General features: G+C 42.8%; 1 protein-coding gene across 1 annotated transcript; it reads right to left on the bottom strand.

Moving 5' to 3' along the window:
- Positions 1 to 234: 234 nt before the first annotated feature.
- On the bottom strand, positions 235 to 576 carry LOC139766178 (uncharacterized). The gene has a single exon (XM_071694449.1). It carries the CDS (start codon positions 574 to 576, stop codon positions 235 to 237), a length of 342 nt encoding a protein of 113 aa, XP_071550550.1.
- Between the last annotated feature and the right edge of the window lie 20,114 nt (positions 577 to 20,690).

Below are 20,690 nucleotides of genomic sequence, written 5' to 3'. Positions count from 1 at the left end.
GACGTATCAGGATACGAGATAGTGTTTAACCTTTCCCAATGCCTCCTCATGATGCGACGACCAGCAGCACTCGTTCTTGGGTCCTAGGAGATGGGAGGTTGTGCAGCGTCCGGTATCACAGAAGAGAATCCGCCTAACTGATTGGTGAGGCCCATGAACGATCGAAGATGTGTGATGATTTTGTGGCCTTGGAAAGTCCACGATCGCCCTTACCTTCCGTGCGTCGATGGTGTATCAAGAAGAGGAAATGAAATAGCCGCAGAACTCGACTTTGTTTTCACCGAACGTGAACTTCTCAGAGTTTAGCGTGATGCCATATCGATCGCAACGTTGCGCAATGTTGATGATGTGAGCGAGGTGGTGTTTGTACACCATGTCGAAGGCTAGAACGTCGTCCACAATCTTGATGGTATGTGGATATCTCGGAGGGTCTGGTCGCCAGCCACGTCTGTTGTGCTCGTCGCCGGTCGAAACCAGCTCCATGACTGCACGTTTGAACTTATAGCGGCCCCAATGTGTTATAAAACATGCCGTATCCTGGTCGTTTTGTGCGACAGTGATCAGGAAGTATCCCATTTTAACGTCGAAGGAGATGAACCATTTAGCACCCGATCCAATGGAGGCGACAGTGTCATGTGGTGACCGCACAGGGTATATCGGACTTCAGACGTAGCGGATGATTGGTTTGGATTATAGGATTTAGGCTTATATGCCACGCTGTGGAGCTTCTAAGGCGATTCAGCCCTCTTAATACAAATTAAAATATTGTATCTTAGAAATATATTGTAATTAGAAAAAATATATACATGTACATTCATACACACACACACACACACACACACACACACACACACACATTATTTATTATATATTTATTTATTATACTTTGTCGCTGTCTCCCGCGTTAGCGAGGTAGCGCAAGGAAACAGACGAAAGAATGGCCCAACCCACCCACATGCACATGTATATACATACACGTCCACACACGCACATATATATACCTATACATCTCAATGTATACATATATATACACACAGACATATACATATATACCCATGCACATAATTCATACTGTCTACCCTTATTCATTCCCGTCGCCACCCCGCCAGACATTGAAATGACAACCCCCTCCCCCCCGCATGTGCGCGAGGTAGAACTAGGGAAAGACAACAAAGGCCACATTCGTTCACACTGTCTCTAGCTGTCATGTATAATGCACCGAAACCACAGCTCCCTTTCCACATCTAGGCCCCACAAAACTTTCCATGGTTTACCCCAGATGCTTCACATGCCCTGGTTCAATCCATTGACAGCACGTCGACCCCGGTATACCACATCGTTCCAATTCACTCTATTCCTTGCACGCCTTTCACCCTCTTGGATGTTCAGGCCCCGATCACTCAAAATCTTTTTCACTCCATCTTTCCACCTCCAATTTGGTCTCCCACTTCTCGTTCCCTCCACCTCTGACAAGTATATCCTCTTTCTCAATTTTTTCCCCACTCGTTCTCTCCATTTGACCAAACAATTTCAAAACATCCTCTTCTGCTCTCTCAACCACACTCTTTTTATTACCACACATCTATCTTACCCTTTTATTACTTACTCGATCAAACCACCTCACACCACATATTGTACTCAAACATCTCATTTCCAGCACATCCACCCTCCTCCGCACAGCTCTATCGGAACCACTATTCCTTCAAACATACCCATTTTTGCTTCCCGAGATACCTTTCTCGCCTTCCACACATTTTTCAGCGCTCCCAGAACTTTCGCCCACTCCCCAACCCTACGACTCACTTCCGTTTCCATGGTTCCATCCGCTGCCAAATCCACTCCCAGATATCTAAAACACTTCACTTCCTCCAGTCTTTCTCCATTCAAACTTACCTCCCAATGGACTTGTCCATCAACCCTAATGTACCTAATAACCTTGCTCTTATTCACATTTACTCTCAGCTTTCTTCTTTCACACACTTTACCAAACTCAGTCACCAGCTTCTGCAGTTTCTCACCTGAATCAGCCACCAGCGCTGTATCATCAGCGAACAACAACTGACTCGCTTCCCAAGCTCGCTCATCTACAACAGACTGCATACTTACCCCTCTGTCCATAACTCTTGCACTCAACTCCCTAACAATCCCATCCGTAAACAAATTAAACAACCATGGAGACATCACGCACCCCTGCCGCAAACCAACATTCACTGAGAACCAGTCACTTTCCTCTCTTCCTACTCGTTCACATGCCTTACATCCTCGATAAAAACTTTTCACTGCTTCTAACAACTTGCCTCCCATCCATATATTCTTAATACCTTCCACAGAGCATCCCTATCAACTCTTATCATATGCCTTCTCCAGATCCATAAATGCTACATACAAATCCATTTGCTTTTCTAAGTATTTTTCACAGTCTTCAAAGCAAACACCTGATCCACACATCCTCTACCACTTCTGAAACCACACTGCTCCTCCTCAGTCTGATGCTCTGTACATGCCTCCACCCTCTCAATCAGTACCCTCCCATATAATTTCCCAGGGATACTCAACAAACTTATACCTCTGTAATTTGAGCACTCACCTTTATCCCCTTTGCCTTTGTACAATGGCACTATGCAAGCCTTCCGCCAATCCTCAGGCACCTCACCATGAGTCATACATACATTAAATAACCTTACCAACTAGTCAACTACACAGTCACCCCCTTTTTTGATTATATATATATATATATATATATATATATATATATATATATATATATATATATATATATATATATATGTATATATATATATATATATATATATATATATATATATATATATATATATATATATATATATATTATTTATTTATTTATTTATTTATTTTGCTTTGTCGCTGTCTCCCGCGTTAGCGAGGTAGCGCAAGGAAACAGACGAAAGAATGGCCCAACCCACCCACATACACATGTATATACATACAGGTCCACACACGCAAATATACATACCTATACATCTCAATGTACACATATATATACACACACACATATACATATATACACATGTACATAATTCATACTGCTTGCCTTTATTTGTTCCCATCGCCACCCCGCCACACATGGAATAACAACCCCCTCCCCCCTCATGTGTCCGAGGTAGCGGTAGGAAAAGACAACAAAGGCCCCATTCATTCACACTCAGTCTCTAGCTGTCATGTAATAATGCACCGAAACCACAGCTGCCTTTCCACATCCAGGCCCCACACACTTTCCATGGTTTACCCCAGACGCTTCACATGCCCTGGTTCAATCCATCGACAGCACGTCGACCCCGGTATACCACATCGTTCCAATTCACTCTATTCCTTGCACGCCTTTCACCCTCCTGCATGTTTAGGCCCCGATCACTCAAAATCTTTTTCACTCCATCTTTCCACCTCCAATTTGGTCTCCCACTTCTCCTCGTTCCCTCCACCTCTGACACATATATCCTCTTGGTCAATCTTTCCCCACTCATTCTCTCCATGTAACCAAACCATTTCAAAACACCCTCTTCTGCTCTCTCAACCACACTCTTTTTATTTCCACACATCTCTCTCACCCTTACATTACTTACTCGATCAAACCACCTCACACCACATATTGTCCTTAAACATCTCATTTCCAGCACATCCACCCTCCTGCGCACAACTCTATCCATAGCCCACGCCTCGCAACCATACAACATTGTTGGAACCACTATTCCTTCAAACATAACCATTTTTGCTTTCCGAGATAATGTTCTCGACTTCCAAGCATTCTTCAAGGCTCCCAGAATTTTCGCCCCCTCCCCCACCCTATGATTCACTTCCGCTTCCATGGTTCAATCCGCTGCCAGATCCACTCCCAGATATCTAAAACACTTTACTTCCTCCAGTTTTTCTCCATTCAAACTTACCTCTCAATTGACTTGACCCTCAACCCTACTGTACCTAATAACCTTGCTCTTATTCACATTTACTCTTAACTTTCTTCTTTCACACACTTTACCAAACTCAGTCACCAGCTTCTGCAGTTTCTTACATGAATCAGCCACCAGCGCTGTATCATCAGCGAACAACAACTGACTCACTTCCCAAGCTCTCTCATCCCCAACAGCCTTCATACTTGCCCCTCTTTCCAAAACTCTTGCGTTTACCTCCCTAACAACCCCATCCATAAACAAATTAAACAACCATGGAGACATCAGACACCCCTGCCGCAAACCTACATTCACTGAGAACCAATCACTTTCCTCTCTTCCTACACGTACACATGCCTTACATCCTCCATAAAAACTTTTCACTGCTTCTAACAACTTTCCTCCCACACCATATATTCTTAAAACCTTCCACAGAGCATCTCTATCAACTCTATCATATGCCTTCTCCAGATCCATAAATGCTACATACAAATCCATTTGTTTTCTTAAGTATTTCTCACATACATTCTTCAAAGCAAACACCTGATCCACACGTCCTTTACCATTTCTGAAACCACACTGCTCTTCCCCAATCTGATGCTCTGTACACGCCTTCACCCTCTCAATCAACACCCTCCCATATAATTTACCAGGAATACTCAACAAACTTATACCTCTGTAATTTGAGCACTCACTCTTATCCCCTTTGCCTTTGTACAATGGCACTATGCAAGCATTTCGCCAATCCTCAGGCACCTCACCATGAATCATACATACATTAAATAGCCTTACCAACCAGTCAACAATACAGTCACCCCCTTTTTTAATAAATTCCACTGCAATACCATCCAAACCTGCTGCTTTACCGGCTTTCATCTTCCTTAAAGCTTTTACTACCTCTTCTCTATTTACCAAATCATTTTCCCTAACCCTCTCACTTTGCACACCACCTCGACCAAAACACCCTATATCTGCCTATATATATATATATATATATATATATATATATATATATATATATATATATATATATATATATATATATATATATTATGTATTCATTTTACTTTGTCGCTGTCTCCCGCGTTAGCGAGGAACCGCAAGGAAACAGACGAAAGAATGGCCCAGCCCACCCACATAGACATGTATATACATGCACGCCCACACACGCACATAGACATTTCAACGTATACATATATATACATACACGGACATATACATATATACACATGTATATATTCATACTTGCTGCCTTCATCCATTTCGTCGCCACCCCGCCACACATGAAATGGCACCCCTCTCTCCCCTCGAGCGCGCGAGGTAGCACTAGGAAAGGACAACAAAGGCCACATACGTTCACACTCAGTCTCTCATTGTCATGTGTAATGCACCTAATCCACAGCTCCCTTTCCATATCCAGGCCTCACCAAACTTTCCATGGTTTACCCCAGACGCTTCACATGTCCTGGTTCAATCTATTGACAGCACGTCGACCCCGGTATACCACATCGTTCCAATCCATTCTATTCCTTGCACGCCTTTCACCCACCTGTATATTCAGGCCCCGATCGCTCAAAATCTTTTTCACTCCACATTCCACTTCCAATTTGGTCTCCCACTTCTCTTCTTTCCCTCCACCTCTGACACATGTATTCTCTTTGTCAATCTTTCCTCACTCATTCTCTACATGTGACCAACCCATTTCAATACACCTTCTGCTCTCGCAATCACACTCTTTTTATTACCACATCTCTCGTACCCTTTCATTACTTACTCGATCAAACCACCTCACACCACATATCGTCCTCAAACATATCATCTCCAACACATCCACCCCTCCTCCGCACAACCCAATCTATAGCCACGCCTCGCAACCATATAATATTGTTGGAACCACTATTCCTTCAAACATACCCATTTTTGCTCTCCGAGATAACGTTCTCGCCTTTCGCACATTCTTCAACGCTCCCAGAACCTTCCCCCACCCCCCACCCTGTGATTCACTTCTGCTTCCAAAGTTACATCCGCTGCTAAATCCACTCCCAGATGTCTGAAAAACTTTACTTCCTCCAATTTTTCTCCATTCAGACTTACCTCCCAATTAACTTGTCCCACAACCCTACTGAACCTAATTGCCTTGCTCTTATTCACATTTACTCTCAGCTTTCTTCTTTCATACACTTTACCAAACTCAGTCACCAGCTTCTGCAGTTTCTCACTCGAATCAGCCACCAGCGCTGTATCACCAGCGAACAACAACTGACTTGCTTTCCAAGCCCTCTCATCCCTAGCAGACTGCCTCCCTCTCCAAAAGTCTTGCATTCACCACTCTAACAACCCCATCCATAAATAAATTGAACAGCCTTGGAGACATCACACACCCCTGCTGCAAACCGACACTCACTGAGAACCAATCACTTCCCTGTCTTCCTACTCGTACACATGCCTTACATCCTCGATAAAAACTTTTCACTGCTTCTAACAACTTGCTTCCCACACCATACACTCTTAATACTTTCCACAGAGCATCCCTATCAACTCTTATCACATGCCTTCTCCAGATCCATAAATGCTACATACAAATCCATCTGTTTTTCTAAGTATTTCTCATATACATTCTTTAAAGCAAACACATGATCCCCACATCCTCTACCACTTCTGAAACTACACTCAGGCACTTCACCATGAACCATACGTAGATTCAGTATCCTCACAAACCAGTCAACAACAACAGTCATATCTTTTCTTTTTTTTTATTAAATTCCACTGCAATACCATCCCACTCCGCCGCCTTGCCGGCTTTCATCATCCGCAAAGCTTTCACTACCTCCCCTGTTTACCAAACTATTTTCCCCTCTCTTTTTGCACACCACCTCGACCAAAACACCCTATATCTGCCACTCTATCATCAAAGAGATTCAACAAACCTTTAAAATATTCACTCAATATCCTTCTCACTTCACCACTACTTGTTATTACCTCCCCATTAGCCCCCTTCACCGATGTTCTAACCCCCTTCACTGATGCTCCCATTTGTTCTGTTACGCACTTTATTTACCTCCTTCCAAAACATCTTTTCATTCTACATAATTTTTTTTAAGATTCTCTCTCACCCCAACTCTCATTTATCCTCTTTTTCACCTCTTGTACCTTTCTCTTAACCTCCTGCCTTTTATTTTTATACATCTCCCAGTCATTTGCACTATTTACCTGCAAAAAGCGTCCAAATGCCTCTCGCTTTTCTCCCACTAACAATCTTACTTCTTCATCTCACCACTCGCTACCCTTTCTGATGTGCCCACCTCCCACCTTCCTCATGCCACAGGCATCTTTTGCGCAAGCCATCACTGCTTCCCTAAATACATCCCATTCCTCCCCCACTCCCTTTACGTCATTTGCTCTCAACTTTTTCCATTCTGCAGTCAATCTCTCCTGGTACTTCCTCACACAAGTCTCCTTTCCAAGCTCACTTACTCTCACCACTCTCTTCACTCCAACATTCTCTCTTTTCCGAAAACCTCTACAAATCTTCACCTTCGCCTCCACAAGATAATGATCAAACATCCCTCCAGTTGCCCCTTTCAGCACATTTACATCCAAAAGTCTCTCTTTCACACGGCTATCAATTAACACGTAATCCAAAAACGCTCTCTGGCCTTCTTTCCTACTTACGTACGTATACTTATGTATATCTCTTTTTAAACCATGTATTCCCAATCACCAATCCTTTTTCAGCACACAAATCTACAAGCTCCTCACCATTTCCATTTACAACACTAAACACCCCATGTACACCAGTTTTTCCCTTAACTGCCATATTACTAACCTTTGCATCAAATCACCCATCACTGTAACCCGGTCTCGTGTATCAAAGTTGCTAACACACACTCTCAGCTGCTCCTAAAACACTTGCCTCTCAAGATCTTTCTTCTCAAGACCAGGTGCATAGGCACCAATAAACGCCCATCTCTCTCCATCCACTTTCAGTTTTACCCATATCAATCTAGAGTTTACTATTTTGCACTCTATCACATACTCCCATAACTCCTACTTCAAGAGTAGTGCTACTCCTTCCTATGCTCTTGCCTTCTCACCAACCCCTGACTTTACTCCCAAGACATTCCCAAACCACTCTTCCCCTTTATCCTTGAGCTTCGTTTCACTCAGAGCCAAAACATCCGGGTTCCTTTCCCTCAAACATACTACCTATCTCTCCTTTTTTCTCATCTTGGTTACATCCACATACATTTAGACACCCCAATCTGAGCCTTCGAGTAGAATGAGACTTCGAGTAGGATGAGCACTCCTCGCATGAATCCTGTTTCCCCTTTTAGAAAGTTAAATTACAAGGAGGGGAGGGTTTCTAGGCCCCTGCTCCCGTCCCCTTTAGTCACCTTCTACGACACGCGGGGAATGCGTGGTAAGTATTCTTTCTCCCCTATCCCCAGGGATATTGTTGGATTTTACGGCCATCGACCTATGAGGAAGGTCATTAGGCCTGTAACCCTATTTAATGTATGACTGACGACATCATTCCTATCTACCTATTCTAAAAAATAATTCTGTTATGATGATAAAGATGAATAATGATAAAAAATGAATAATGGAAAGAAAAGATTTGTGGGTATTGGGCCGACGTGACGGGAAATACCACCCAGTTTGCACAGCATCCACGGTTGGATTTTACCAAAGAATGCGAGAAGATAGGATAGACTAGAGATAGTCCTCCACCACGTCATGCGCACAGAATCGATAGTTAATCGGAGGTCCGCCGACTCAACCCCATGGCGCAGCCGGCCTGGAGGATGACCACTCCCCCGAGGCCGACCGCCTAATGAATGGACATGTCCACCCACCATGCGACCAGCCCAAGTAGGAGCTGCACACCGAAGACAGCCCCACCACAGAGGAGAACCCACGAACCACCTTACATCATCTTGATTAATTCCTTTTCTCTGAGGAAGACCATCAATTTGTCCATGGTACTTGAGTTGCCCCCGAGTTCATTGATAATGTTAAAACAGATGTCTTTCCTGTTGTAGTAGTCTGTTAGGTTTTTTCTAAGTTAATTGAAGATATTGCATCCTAAGAGTATATTGTTAATATTTCCTGACATGTTGGTGGAAAGTTTTGTTCATATATATCTTCCTACGGATGATCAATGTAGAGTGCATCCTGATGCGGGCCAACATGACCTCTTCTCTTCTGTTCTTGCGGTATTAGGTCGGCCAGTCCGCCACTTCTTGCTTCTGTTTTCTGTTGATTGTCAGGCCGGTCCACTGAGTCTGCTGCAGCTCCCGAGGGATCGGAACGACCTCCTCGAGCTCTGAGGTCGACTTAGCCAGTTTGTCTGCCTTCTCATTGCAATGACGAGGCACCCAGATCAAGATGATATCTTTATTACATGTATTAAGTGTATTAATAATATTGCCCTGAATTTCATTTGACTCTGTGTGGCCACAGTTAATTGCCTTAAGGGCCGATAGTTAATCAGAAAAGATAATTGCTTTGTCATGATTTGAATTGATTATGTAATCTATGGCTCGATCAGTAGCAAATAATTCCGCGCCAAAAACAGATGTGTGGTTTGGCAAACGATACCTGAGGGGGAACTCCACCGACCATACACTTGCACCCACGCATTCGTTCATCTTGGAGCCGTCACTGTAGAAGTGATAGTATGATAGATGTTTGACGATGATCTCACGAAAACGCTGGTGTACCTCGCACTCCGGCAAGTCAGCCTTATTGGCTGGAAGCCATCTTGTCATAATTTTTGTTCTTTTAACCTGCCATGAAGATAATTCCTCTTGACCAGCGAGTCCACTTCATTCACTTTGATGCCCGAGTTCTCACTGAGGAAGTATATTCTAATGGCCAGTATCGTTTCTTCTGGCCATCAGAGTACCTTTTTTCTATGCTAAAATGTCGCGTCTTACCCCGAGAGGAGGTACATTTGCTTCAACTTCCATTCGTGGAACTCTTGTGCATGATAGGGCATCCAGGACACATTCGCAAACATTTATTTTGTAATACATCCAGCCTCTGCAGGGTATACTCGCCTGCCGAAGCATGCACCTGAGAGCCATAATCTAATGTAGATCTAACCAAGGACTTATATACCATTAATAAAGATTTTCTGTCAGCTCCCCTGAAGGAACCCGAGAGATATTTAAGGATATTTAACCTTTTATTACAATTTACGACTAAGTCAATATGACTTTTCCAGTTCGATCTTTTATCAAAATACAGTCCAAGGAATTTAACATTATTGTGAAAAGGGATCGGGTTGTTATCTAACGTTAACTGCAATTTCAAGATAATATTTTTCCGGGAAAAACAACCGCAATACTTTTGTTGGATGAAAACTTAAATCCCCATTGTATCGCCCAACGATGAACGGATTCAAGCGCAGCTTGAACCTGCTCAGCCAAAAATTGTACACTAGGCGATGAGTGCCATAGTGCGCAATCATCAGCATAAAGTGAGTATTTAAGATTTCGCGAGACGGAAGCTGGAGTCAGAATATCATTAAGCATAATACAAAAAAGTGTTGGGCTAAGAACGCTGCCTTGCGGCGCCCCATTCTCTTGAACAAATGTGTCCAAAGTGACGTTGAGTGCAGCAATTTTGATAGTAAATCTTCTGTTACTTAAAAAGTTCTCAACAAGAATGGATAGATAGGCTCTCAAACCAAAAGCATAAAGTTTGCTTAAGATTCCGTTTCGCCATGTCGTGTCGAAAACTTTTTCTAAATCCAAAAATGCTGCGATTAAATGATATTTTTTACTAAATGAATCTAGAATAGAATTTTCTAAATTTACTGAATGATCAATTGTGCTTCTGTTACTGCGGAAAGCACATTGTTGATCATTTGATAAATGTTTCGATTCTAGGAAAAAAGTAGCCTTCTGTTTATAATTCTTTTTGTGCAGCTGTTTAGGGCAATAGGTCGAAACGAATTAATATTCGTAAGGCGTTCAGAACCTTTTGGGATGGGGATGAAGTGAGCAAAGTGTCATTAGTTTAGAAATGTTCGAGACGTCCAAATCTCATTGTGCAATGCTAACAACTTAGTGAGGTTAGCCTGACTAAGGCGCTGGATCATCCCGTAAGTGACCCCGGTGGGTCCTGGGCTCGAACCTTTACGGGATTTCAGGGCGAGAAGCAGTTCTTGCGTTATAAATGGTTTATTGTATGGATGTTCTTCGGGATCTTCTGTGGTAAGACAATTTCATTTAGCTCGGCCTGGCGTTTGTGGTGGAGAAAACGTTGGTCGTAATTGGCCGAGCTACTGGTTTCTGAGAATCTCCTGGAGAGAACGTTGGCAATGTCAACTGGGTTGTTTTATGTAGCCTTCTTCGGTGGTGAGATGGGGAGGTAGAGGTGGTTTGTAGTTTTTATCGATTCTTTTGATTGTGGACCAGACCTGACTGATGGGTGTGTCCTTGTTGAGACATAGCCACGCCAAGAGTCTTTTTTGCCTTGTTTTATTGTTCTTGTTGCCTGAGCCCTCGCATGTTTGTAGGCTACAAAGTTATCTGAAAGCTCTTTAACGAAAATCCTGTATCTCCTATTGTGTTCACGCAGTGCATTACGGCAATCTGGTGTCCACCAAGGAACTCTATGCATACTGGAAATTGTAGAAACTTTAGGTACATAATTCTCAGCAGCCTAAATATAATGGTAGTTATATTAAGAACTTTTGCATCAATATATATATCAGATTTATCTAGGAAGGTTTGCCTACGGCAATCTAATTGAATTTTGGTGGAGACGGATTCGTGGTGGTGTCGCATGTATAGGAAAGACAGATCGGGAAATGGTCACTCCCTAGGGAGTCTTCGTAAGTACCCCAAGTGATATTACTCAGTATGTCTGGTGATGACAAGGATAGATCAGTTGCTTAGATATTGCCAGTCTGGTTGTCTACCCGAGCACCACTACGATCGTTCAAAAGAGTGAGGTTTGAGATGAGTATCAATTTAACCATTTGTCTCCCTCTACAGTCTGTCCGAGTACTTTCCCACTGATGATGATGAACATTAAAGTCTCCTAAAATTAGTTTCCTGTCGGGTAATTGGTTAACAAGTGAATTTAGCTCATCATCATCAAGTGCATTGGGGTCTGGGCAGTATAGCGAACAAATGGCTAGGTGGGTATTATTAGATGTTACTCTGCATGCGACGGCTTCTATTTTAATTTAAAGTCACTCCTGTATAGGGTAAGCTTTGATGGAGGTAGATAGCTACTCCATGATTATCATCTCTTCTATACGAAGGGTAGCTATCTATAACAGAACAGTCTTCGACTGTGCTGTTTAGATTGGTCTCTTGTAGACAGATAACGGATGGCCTATACATTGCAAGCAACAGTTGTAGTCGTGCTTGCTTATACCTAAGGCCTCTACAGTTCCATTGGATGATGTTAAATGTGTTGGTTTAAGGACTATTTAACCAAGCAACTTTCTCAGCCCGTTTTTTTCGGGACTTGAGCGAGTCCCCAGGGGAGCGTGATCGGCCCCTGGAAGTGGAGAAACTGGTCTCCATCGAGTTGACTGACTCCATCGACGAGGTCCTATGAACTACAGATACCCTCGACGGAGCCACCGGAACTATGAGGTGCGACGCATTATCTTTTTTTCATTTTGTCAAGTTAATCTTGTCCTCTTTCTTGTCTTTGGGTCGGTCAGAGGACGTGGCTTTTACGGAGGCTCGAGGGGAAGGTATGGGTTTTTTCGGTGGCGATGGTCTCTGTGACGGAAGGAGTCTGTGTCGCAACTGTACACTTAACAGGCTTGTGTTTCTCTGCCGAAGCATAGGATTCATTGGGTTTGGGAGTCTCACAAGACTCCTTAACCCTCTTCCTAGCCTCGCCATACGAAATGTTGTTACGTGTCTTCACCTCACAGACTTCCGTCTCAAACTTGAACTGGGGACATTCCCGGTCTGAACTCGGATGGTTGCCTTTTCAATTGACACACAACATCCTGTCATTTGTACAGCTGTCAGCAGTGTGACCCTCGGTAGTGCACATCCCACATTTAGCAGAAAGTGAATAAGATTTTCCAGGGTGACCATATTGTTGGCATTTGAAGCAACGCAAAGGGTTCGGGATGTAAGGTCTTACTTGGCAACGTAAGTAACCAACGAAGATCTCATTTGGGAGCTTTGATTTTCCAAATGTCAAATTTATCAAGGGGTCCAACGTCGTTCGCCATTGACGAATTTGGTGATGAACCGGGCAGCAACGACATCACCGTCTGCCAGTTCCTTCCCAATTTCGTCGTCCGACATATCCATGAGTTCCGAACAGTAGATAATTCCCCTGCACGAGTTCATGGATACTGGAATTGTGACCACGACCTTGTGAATATGGATATAGGTCAACTTGAGCAAATCGGCTACCTGAGTCGCCGACTCAGCTTTGATTCTGGGTCGTTCACCACCACTACCCCCTACGGGGGCAGTGGACGGTTTCCAAGTTATCCATCCTAACAGGACCTGGTCCCAAACTGGGGTGGCAAGCCACCCCAGACAGTGGGGAAAAAAAGAACTACCTTACCCTCCAAAATAAAGATGAGGCAGTTGGTCGAGCAGTAAGGTTTTCAGAATGGGGCCGGATGCACAAAGGCCAGGCTGAGTTCTGCTGACACCTGGTCAATTAAAGTTTAATCCTGCACAGCCAGCCTTATAATATAAGTTACACGCAACAGATATCAAGCCTTATAAACAAAACAACGGTAAACACTCGCACGGGAGGAGTAGCTACTACCTGGCTACAAGACGCAGCGTTCACCTCCGTGGCAGCAACGCGACTGGTGTCCCAGGGATTTGGATGGGATTGCAGTGGAATTTATTAAAAAAAGGGGGTGACTGTGTTGTTGACTGGTTGGTGAAGATACTCAATGTAAGTATGGCTCATGGTGAAGTGCCTGAGGATTAGCGGAATGCATGCATAGTGCCATTGTACAAAGGCAAAGAGGATAAAGGTGAGTGTTCAAATTACAGAGGTATAAGTTTTTTTAGTATTCCTGGGAAACTATATGGGAGGGTATTGATTGAGAGGGTGAAGACATATACAGAGCCTCAGATTGGGGAAGAGCAGTGTGGTTTCAGAAGTGGTAGAGGATGTGTGATCAGGTGTTTGCTTTGAAGAATGTATGTGAGAAATACTTAGAAAAACAAATGGATTTGTATGTGGCATTTATGGATCTGGAGAAGGCATATGATAGAGTTGATAGAGATGCTCTGTGGAAGGTATGAAGAGTATATGGCGTGGGAGGCAAGTTGCTAGAAGCAATGAAAAATTTTTATCGAAGATGTAAGGCATGTGTTCGAGTAGGAAGAGAGGAAAGTGATTGGTTCCCAGTGAATATCAGTTTGCGGCAGGGGTGCGTGATGTCTCCATGGTTGTTTAATTCGTGTATGGATGGGGTTGTTAGGGAGATGAATGCAAGAGTTTTGGAGAGAGGGGCAAGTCTGCAGTCTGTTGTGGATGAGAGGGCTAGGGAAGTGAGTCAGCTGTTGTCCGCAGATGATACATCGCTGGTGGCTGATTCGTGTGAGAAACTGCAAAATCTAGTGACTGACTTTGGTAAAGTGTGTGAAAGAAGAAAGCTGAGAGTAAATGTGAATAAGAACAAGGATATTAGGTACAGTAGGGTTGAGGGACAAGTCAATTGGGATGTAAGTTTAAATGGAGAGAAATTGGAGGAAGTGAAGTGTTTCAGATATCTGGGAGTGGATTTGGCAGCGGATGGACCATGGAGGCGGAAGTGAGTCACAGGGTGGGGGAGGGGGCGAAAGTTCTGGAAGCTTTGAATAATATGTGGAAGGCGAGAACATTATCTCGGAAAGCAAAAATGGATATGTTTGAAGGAATAGTGGTTCCAACAATGTTACATGGTTGCAAGGCGTGTGCGGAGGAGGGTGGATGTGTTGGAAATGAGATGTTTGAGGACAATATGTGGTGTGAGGTGGTTTGATCGAGTAAGTAATGAAAGGGTAAGAGGTAGTGCGGAGGAGGGTGGATGTGTTGGAAATGAGGTGTTTAAGGACAATATGTGGTGTGAGGTGGTTTGATCGAGTAAGCAATGAAAGGGTAAGAGAGATGTGTGGTGATATAAAGAGTGTGGTTGAGAGATCAGAAGAGTATGTATTGAAATGGTTTGGTCACATGGAGAGAATGAGTGAGGAAAGATTAACAAAGAGGATATGTGTGTCAGAAGTGAAGGGAACGAGGAGAAGTGGAGGCCAAAATGGAGGTGGAAAGATGGAGTGAAAATGATTTTAAGCGATCGGGGCCTGAACATGCAGGAGGGTGAAAGGCGTGCAAGGAATAGAGTGAAGTGGAACGATGTGGTATACCAGGGTCGACGTGTTGTCAATGGATTGAACCAGGGCATGTGAAGCGTCTGAGATAAACCATGGAAAGTTTTGTGGAGCCTGGATGTGGAAAGGGAGCTGTGGTTTCGGTGCATTATAACAGACAGCCAGAGACTGAGTGTGAACGAATGTGGCCTTTGTTGTCTTTTTTCTAGTGCTACCTTGCGCGCGTTCGGGGGAGGGGGAGTGTCATTTCATGTCATGTATGTATATATAAGTATACGTTGAAATGTACAGGTATGTATATGTGCGTGTGTGGACGTGTATGTATGTACATGTACATGTGTATGTGGGTGGGTTGGGCCGTTCTTTCGTCTGTTTCCTTGCGCTGCCTCGCTGACGCGGTAGACAGCGACAAAGTATAACTATATATATATATATATATATATATATATATATATATATATATATATATATATATATAGTTATACTTTATATGTATATATATATATATATATATATATATATATATATATATATATATATATATATATATATATATATATATAGTTATCATACTTTGTCGCTGTCTCCCGCGTCAGCGAGGTAGCGCAAGGAAACAGACGAAAGAATGACCCTACCCACCCACATACAATTGTGCATGTATGCACGTCCACACACACACATTTACATACCTGTACATTTCAACGTATACATATATATACATACACAGTCATATACATATATACACCTGTACATAATTCATACTTGCTACCTTTATTCATTCCCGTCGCTAACCCGACACACATGAAATGACAACCCCCTCCCCCCGCATGCGCACGAGGTAGCGCTAGGAAAAGACAAGAAAGGCCACATTCGCTCACACTCAGTCTCTAACCGTCATGTATAATGCACCGAAACCACAGCTCCCTTTCCACATCCAGGCTCCACAAAACTTTCCATGGTTTACCTCAGACGCTTCACATGCCCTGGTTCAATCCATTGACAGCGCGTCGACCGTGGTATACCACATCGTTCCAATTCACTATTCCTTGCACGCCTTTCATCTCCTGCATGTCCAGGCCCCGATCGCTCAACATCTTTTTCACTCCATCTTTCCACCTCCAATTTGGTCTCCCACTTCTCGTTCCCTCCACCTCTGACACACATATCCTCTTTGTCAATCTTTCCTCACTCATTCTCTCCTTGTGACCAAACCATTTCAAAACACCCTCTTCTGCTCTCTCAACCACACTCTCTTTATTACCACATATCTGTCTCACGCTTTCAAACCCCACTCCACATATTGTCCTCAAACATCTCTATCTCATCTCTATCTGTCTTAAACAACTCTATCTAGAGCCCACGTTTCGCAACCATATAACGTTGTTTGAACCACTATTCCTTCAAACATACTCATTTTTGCTTTCCAAGATAATGTTCTCAACTTCCACACATTTTTCAACGCTCTCAGAACTTTCACCCCCTCCCCCGCTCTGTGACTCACTTCCGCTTCTATGGTTCCATCCGCTGCCATATCCACTCCCAGATATCTACAGCACTTCAGTTCCTCCAGTTTTTCTCCATTCAAACTTACCTCCCAATTGACTTGTCCCTCAACCCTACTTTACCTAATAACCTTGCTCTTATTCACATATAGTCTCACCTTTCTCCTTTCACACACTTTACCAAACTGTCACCAGCTTCTGCAGTTTCTCACGCATACGTATACATATATACACGCATATACATACAAACATACACATATATAATATATGCATTAATGTAAGTCGTTAAGATATAATATAAAGAATTAGATTGCTTTAAGAATTTCATTACCGTGTCAATATGAGAGTCGTCGCCGAGCAATTCATTCATGGACCTGCCATGTAATGAATTTACTCTCCGCTCTCGATTAAAAAGAACACATACCATTAACATGTGTTTTATTGTCAAATCAGATTGACTGCTGTGACAACAGGGAACTTGTCATAACTTGACTTCAAGTAGCTACGGATGAGAGGAGTATGTGCAATTCGCAACCCAGTCATGGTGAGACTTGCTATTCGATTTGGGCAATTTAAGGCTTCCCACGTTTTGATCTTTGGTCTCATAACTTTTAGCTTTTGATTTGTTGTTAAATTATTCCATCATATTTGCATTTTATTCATCATATATCTATGGAGTGTTTCACGAAAATCACCATCCGGAATGTTATAATTAGAAGGTTCTATCTGATCTGTTGCTTCTTAAGCAGCTTTGTCTACTTTTTTCCTTTCCTTCTATAACTAAATGCGTTAGTACCCAACAAAAATTTACCTTGGAACGTCTGCTAAAGTGCAGGAGAACCAGCCAGTCCTGCACTTCTTGCACGATCAGATGATGGATATCAGCTGCTGTAATGAGGACAAAACACTCTTAGATTCTGTATAAATAATGAAATTTTGTACCGTAGATCCTGATTAGTAAACATATTCCACAGCCGTAAATACTGCATTAACTTCAGCTGTGAAGATAAAGAAAGTAGATGAATATCTGTCGGTTAATATTTTCGACAACTCGGTGTCTTGGCATCCCACGACCCCCAAAATCCTAATGTGCCTTATTGAACTTGATAATCAAACCTCCTATGGTTTGTTCAAGTGGGAAGTGAGTGAAGAATGCTACCGTCTCTGTGGTGGAGTCGCTTACCGTTATGGATGACACCAGAGACAGGGGAATGTACCCCTACACTGTCCACACCACAGCAGTTCTACCACACAGCTCAGTACACTGCCCTTACCACCAGTTCTACAACACAGTACACTGCCCACACCACCACAGTTCTACCACGCAGCTCAGTATACTGCCCACACAGCTAACCACATTGCCCACACCACCACAGTTCTGCCACACAGCTCACCACACTGCCCACACCACCAGAGTTCTACCACACAGCTCACTACACCCTATACACAGGAAGTTTGAATTACTGGTGTGAAAGTTTCATGATCTTCCTGTTCTGTTTGGTACCAGAATATTCCGTAGTTTGTATTTTTCGTTTACCTCTTAATTCCTTAGTGATGAATTTTGCATGATAATGTAGCCGCATTTATATATATATATATATATATATATATATATATATATATATATATATATATATATATATATATATATATATATATATATATATATATAGTGAAAGCTTTGCGGAAGATGAAAGCCGGCAAGGCAGCAGGTTTGGATGGTATTGCAGTGGAATTTATTAAAAAAGGGGGAGACTGTATTGTTGACTGGTTGGTAAGGTTATTTAATGTATGTATGACTCATGGTGAGGTGCCTGAGGATTGGCGGAATGCGTGCATAGTGCCATTGTACAAAGGCAAAGGGGATAAGAGTGAGTGCTCAAATTACAGAGGTATAAGTTTGTTGAGTATTCCTGGTAAATTATATGGGAGGGTATTGATTGAGAGGGTGAAGGCATGTACAGAGCATCAGATTGGGGAAGAGCAGTGTGGTTTCAGAAGTGGTAGAGGATGCGTGGATCAGGTGTTTGCTTTGAAGAATGTATGTGAGAAATACTTAGAAAAGCAAATGGATTTGTATGTAGCATTTATGGATCTGGAGAAGGCATATGATAGAGTTGATAGAGATGCTCTGTGGAAGGTATTAAGAATATATGGTGTGGGAGGAAAGTTGTTAGAAGCAGTGAAAAGTTTTTATGGAGGATGTAAGGCATGTGTACGTGTAGGAAGAGAGGAAAGTGATTGGTTCTCAGTGAATGTAGGTTTGCGGCAGGGGTGTCTGATGTCTCCATGGTTGTTTAATTTGTTTATGGATGGGGTTGTTAGGGAGGTAAACGCAAGAGTTTTGGAAAGAGGGGCAAGTATGAAGTCTGTTGGGGATGAGAGAGCTTGGGAAGTGAGTCAGTTGTTGTTCGCTGATGATACAGCGCTGGTGGCTGATTCATGTGAGAAACTGCAGAAGCTGGTGACTGAGTTTGGTAAAGTGTGTGGAAGAAGAAAGTTAAGAGTAAATGTGAATAAGAGCAAGGTTATTAGGTACAGTAGGGTTGAGGGTCAAGTCAATTGGGAGGTGAGTTTGAATGGAGAAAAACTGGAGGAAGTGAAGTGTTTTAGATATCTGGGAGTGGATCTGGCAGCGGATGGAACCATGGAAGCGGAAGTGGATCATAGGGTGGGGGAGGGGGCGAAAATTCTGGGGGCCTTGAAGAATGTGTGGAAGTCGAGAACATTATCTCGGAAAGCAAAAATGGGTATGTTTGAAGGAATAGTGGTTCCAACAATGTTGTATGGTTGCGAGGCGTGGGCTATGGATAGAGTTGTGCGCAGGAGGATGGATCTGCTGGAAATGAGATGTTTGAGGACAATGTATGGTGTGAGGTGGTTTGATCGAGTGAGTAACGTAAGGGTAAGAGAGATGTGTGGAAATAAAAAGAGCGTGGTTGAGAGAGCAGAAGAGGGTGTTTTGAAGTGGTTTGGACACATGGAGAGAATGAGTGAGGAAAGATTGACCAAGAGGATATATGTGTCGGAGGTGGAGGGAACGAGGAGAAGAGGGAGACCAAATTGGAGGTGGAAAGATGGAGTGAAAAAGATTTTGTGTGATCGGGGCCTGAACATGCAGGAGGGTGAAAGGAGGGCAAGGAATAGAGTGAATTGGAGCGATGTGGTATACCGGGGTTGACGTGCTGTCAGTGGATTGAATCAAGGCATGTGAAGCGTCTGGGGTAAACCATGGAAAGCTGTGTAGGTATGCATATTTGCGTGTGTGGACGTATATCTATACATGTGTATGGGGGGGGGTTGGGCCATTTCTTTCGTCTGTTTCCTTGCGCTACCTCGCAAACGCGGGAGACAGCGACAAAGTATAATAAATAAATAAAATATATATATATATATATATATATATATATATATATATATATATATATATATATATATATATATATATATATATATATATATATATTCCCTGGGGATAGGGGAGAAAGAATACTTCCCACGTATTCCCTGCGTGTCGTAGAAGGCGACTAAAAGGGAAGGGAGCGGGGGGCTGGAAATCCTCCCCTCTCGTTTTTTTTTTTTTTAATTTTCCAAAAGAAGGAACAGAGAAGAGGTCCAGGTGAGGATATTCCCTCAGAGGCCCAGTCCTCTGTTCTTAACGCTACCTCGCTATCGTGGGAAATAGCGAATAGTATAAAAAAAAAAATTATATATATATATATATATATATATATATATATATATATATATATATATATATATATATATATATATATATATATATATTGTTACGAACACGTATATGTGTATGGTGTCTCTCTGTGCCTTTGTAGGGTGTGGTTGCTATCGGCTCGGATCTCACTTCCCTGACCGTGTTAACTGTCCTAGCAATTATCTTTTGAAGCAGATGTTGACCAGTCCTCTAGCAC

The sequence above is a fragment of the Panulirus ornatus genome, chromosome 57 (genome assembly GCF_036320965.1).
Source record: "Panulirus ornatus isolate Po-2019 chromosome 57, ASM3632096v1, whole genome shotgun sequence".
NCBI lineage: Eukaryota > Metazoa > Arthropoda > Malacostraca > Decapoda > Palinuridae > Panulirus > Panulirus ornatus.
This window is presented reverse-complemented; position numbering and strand designations above follow the sequence as displayed.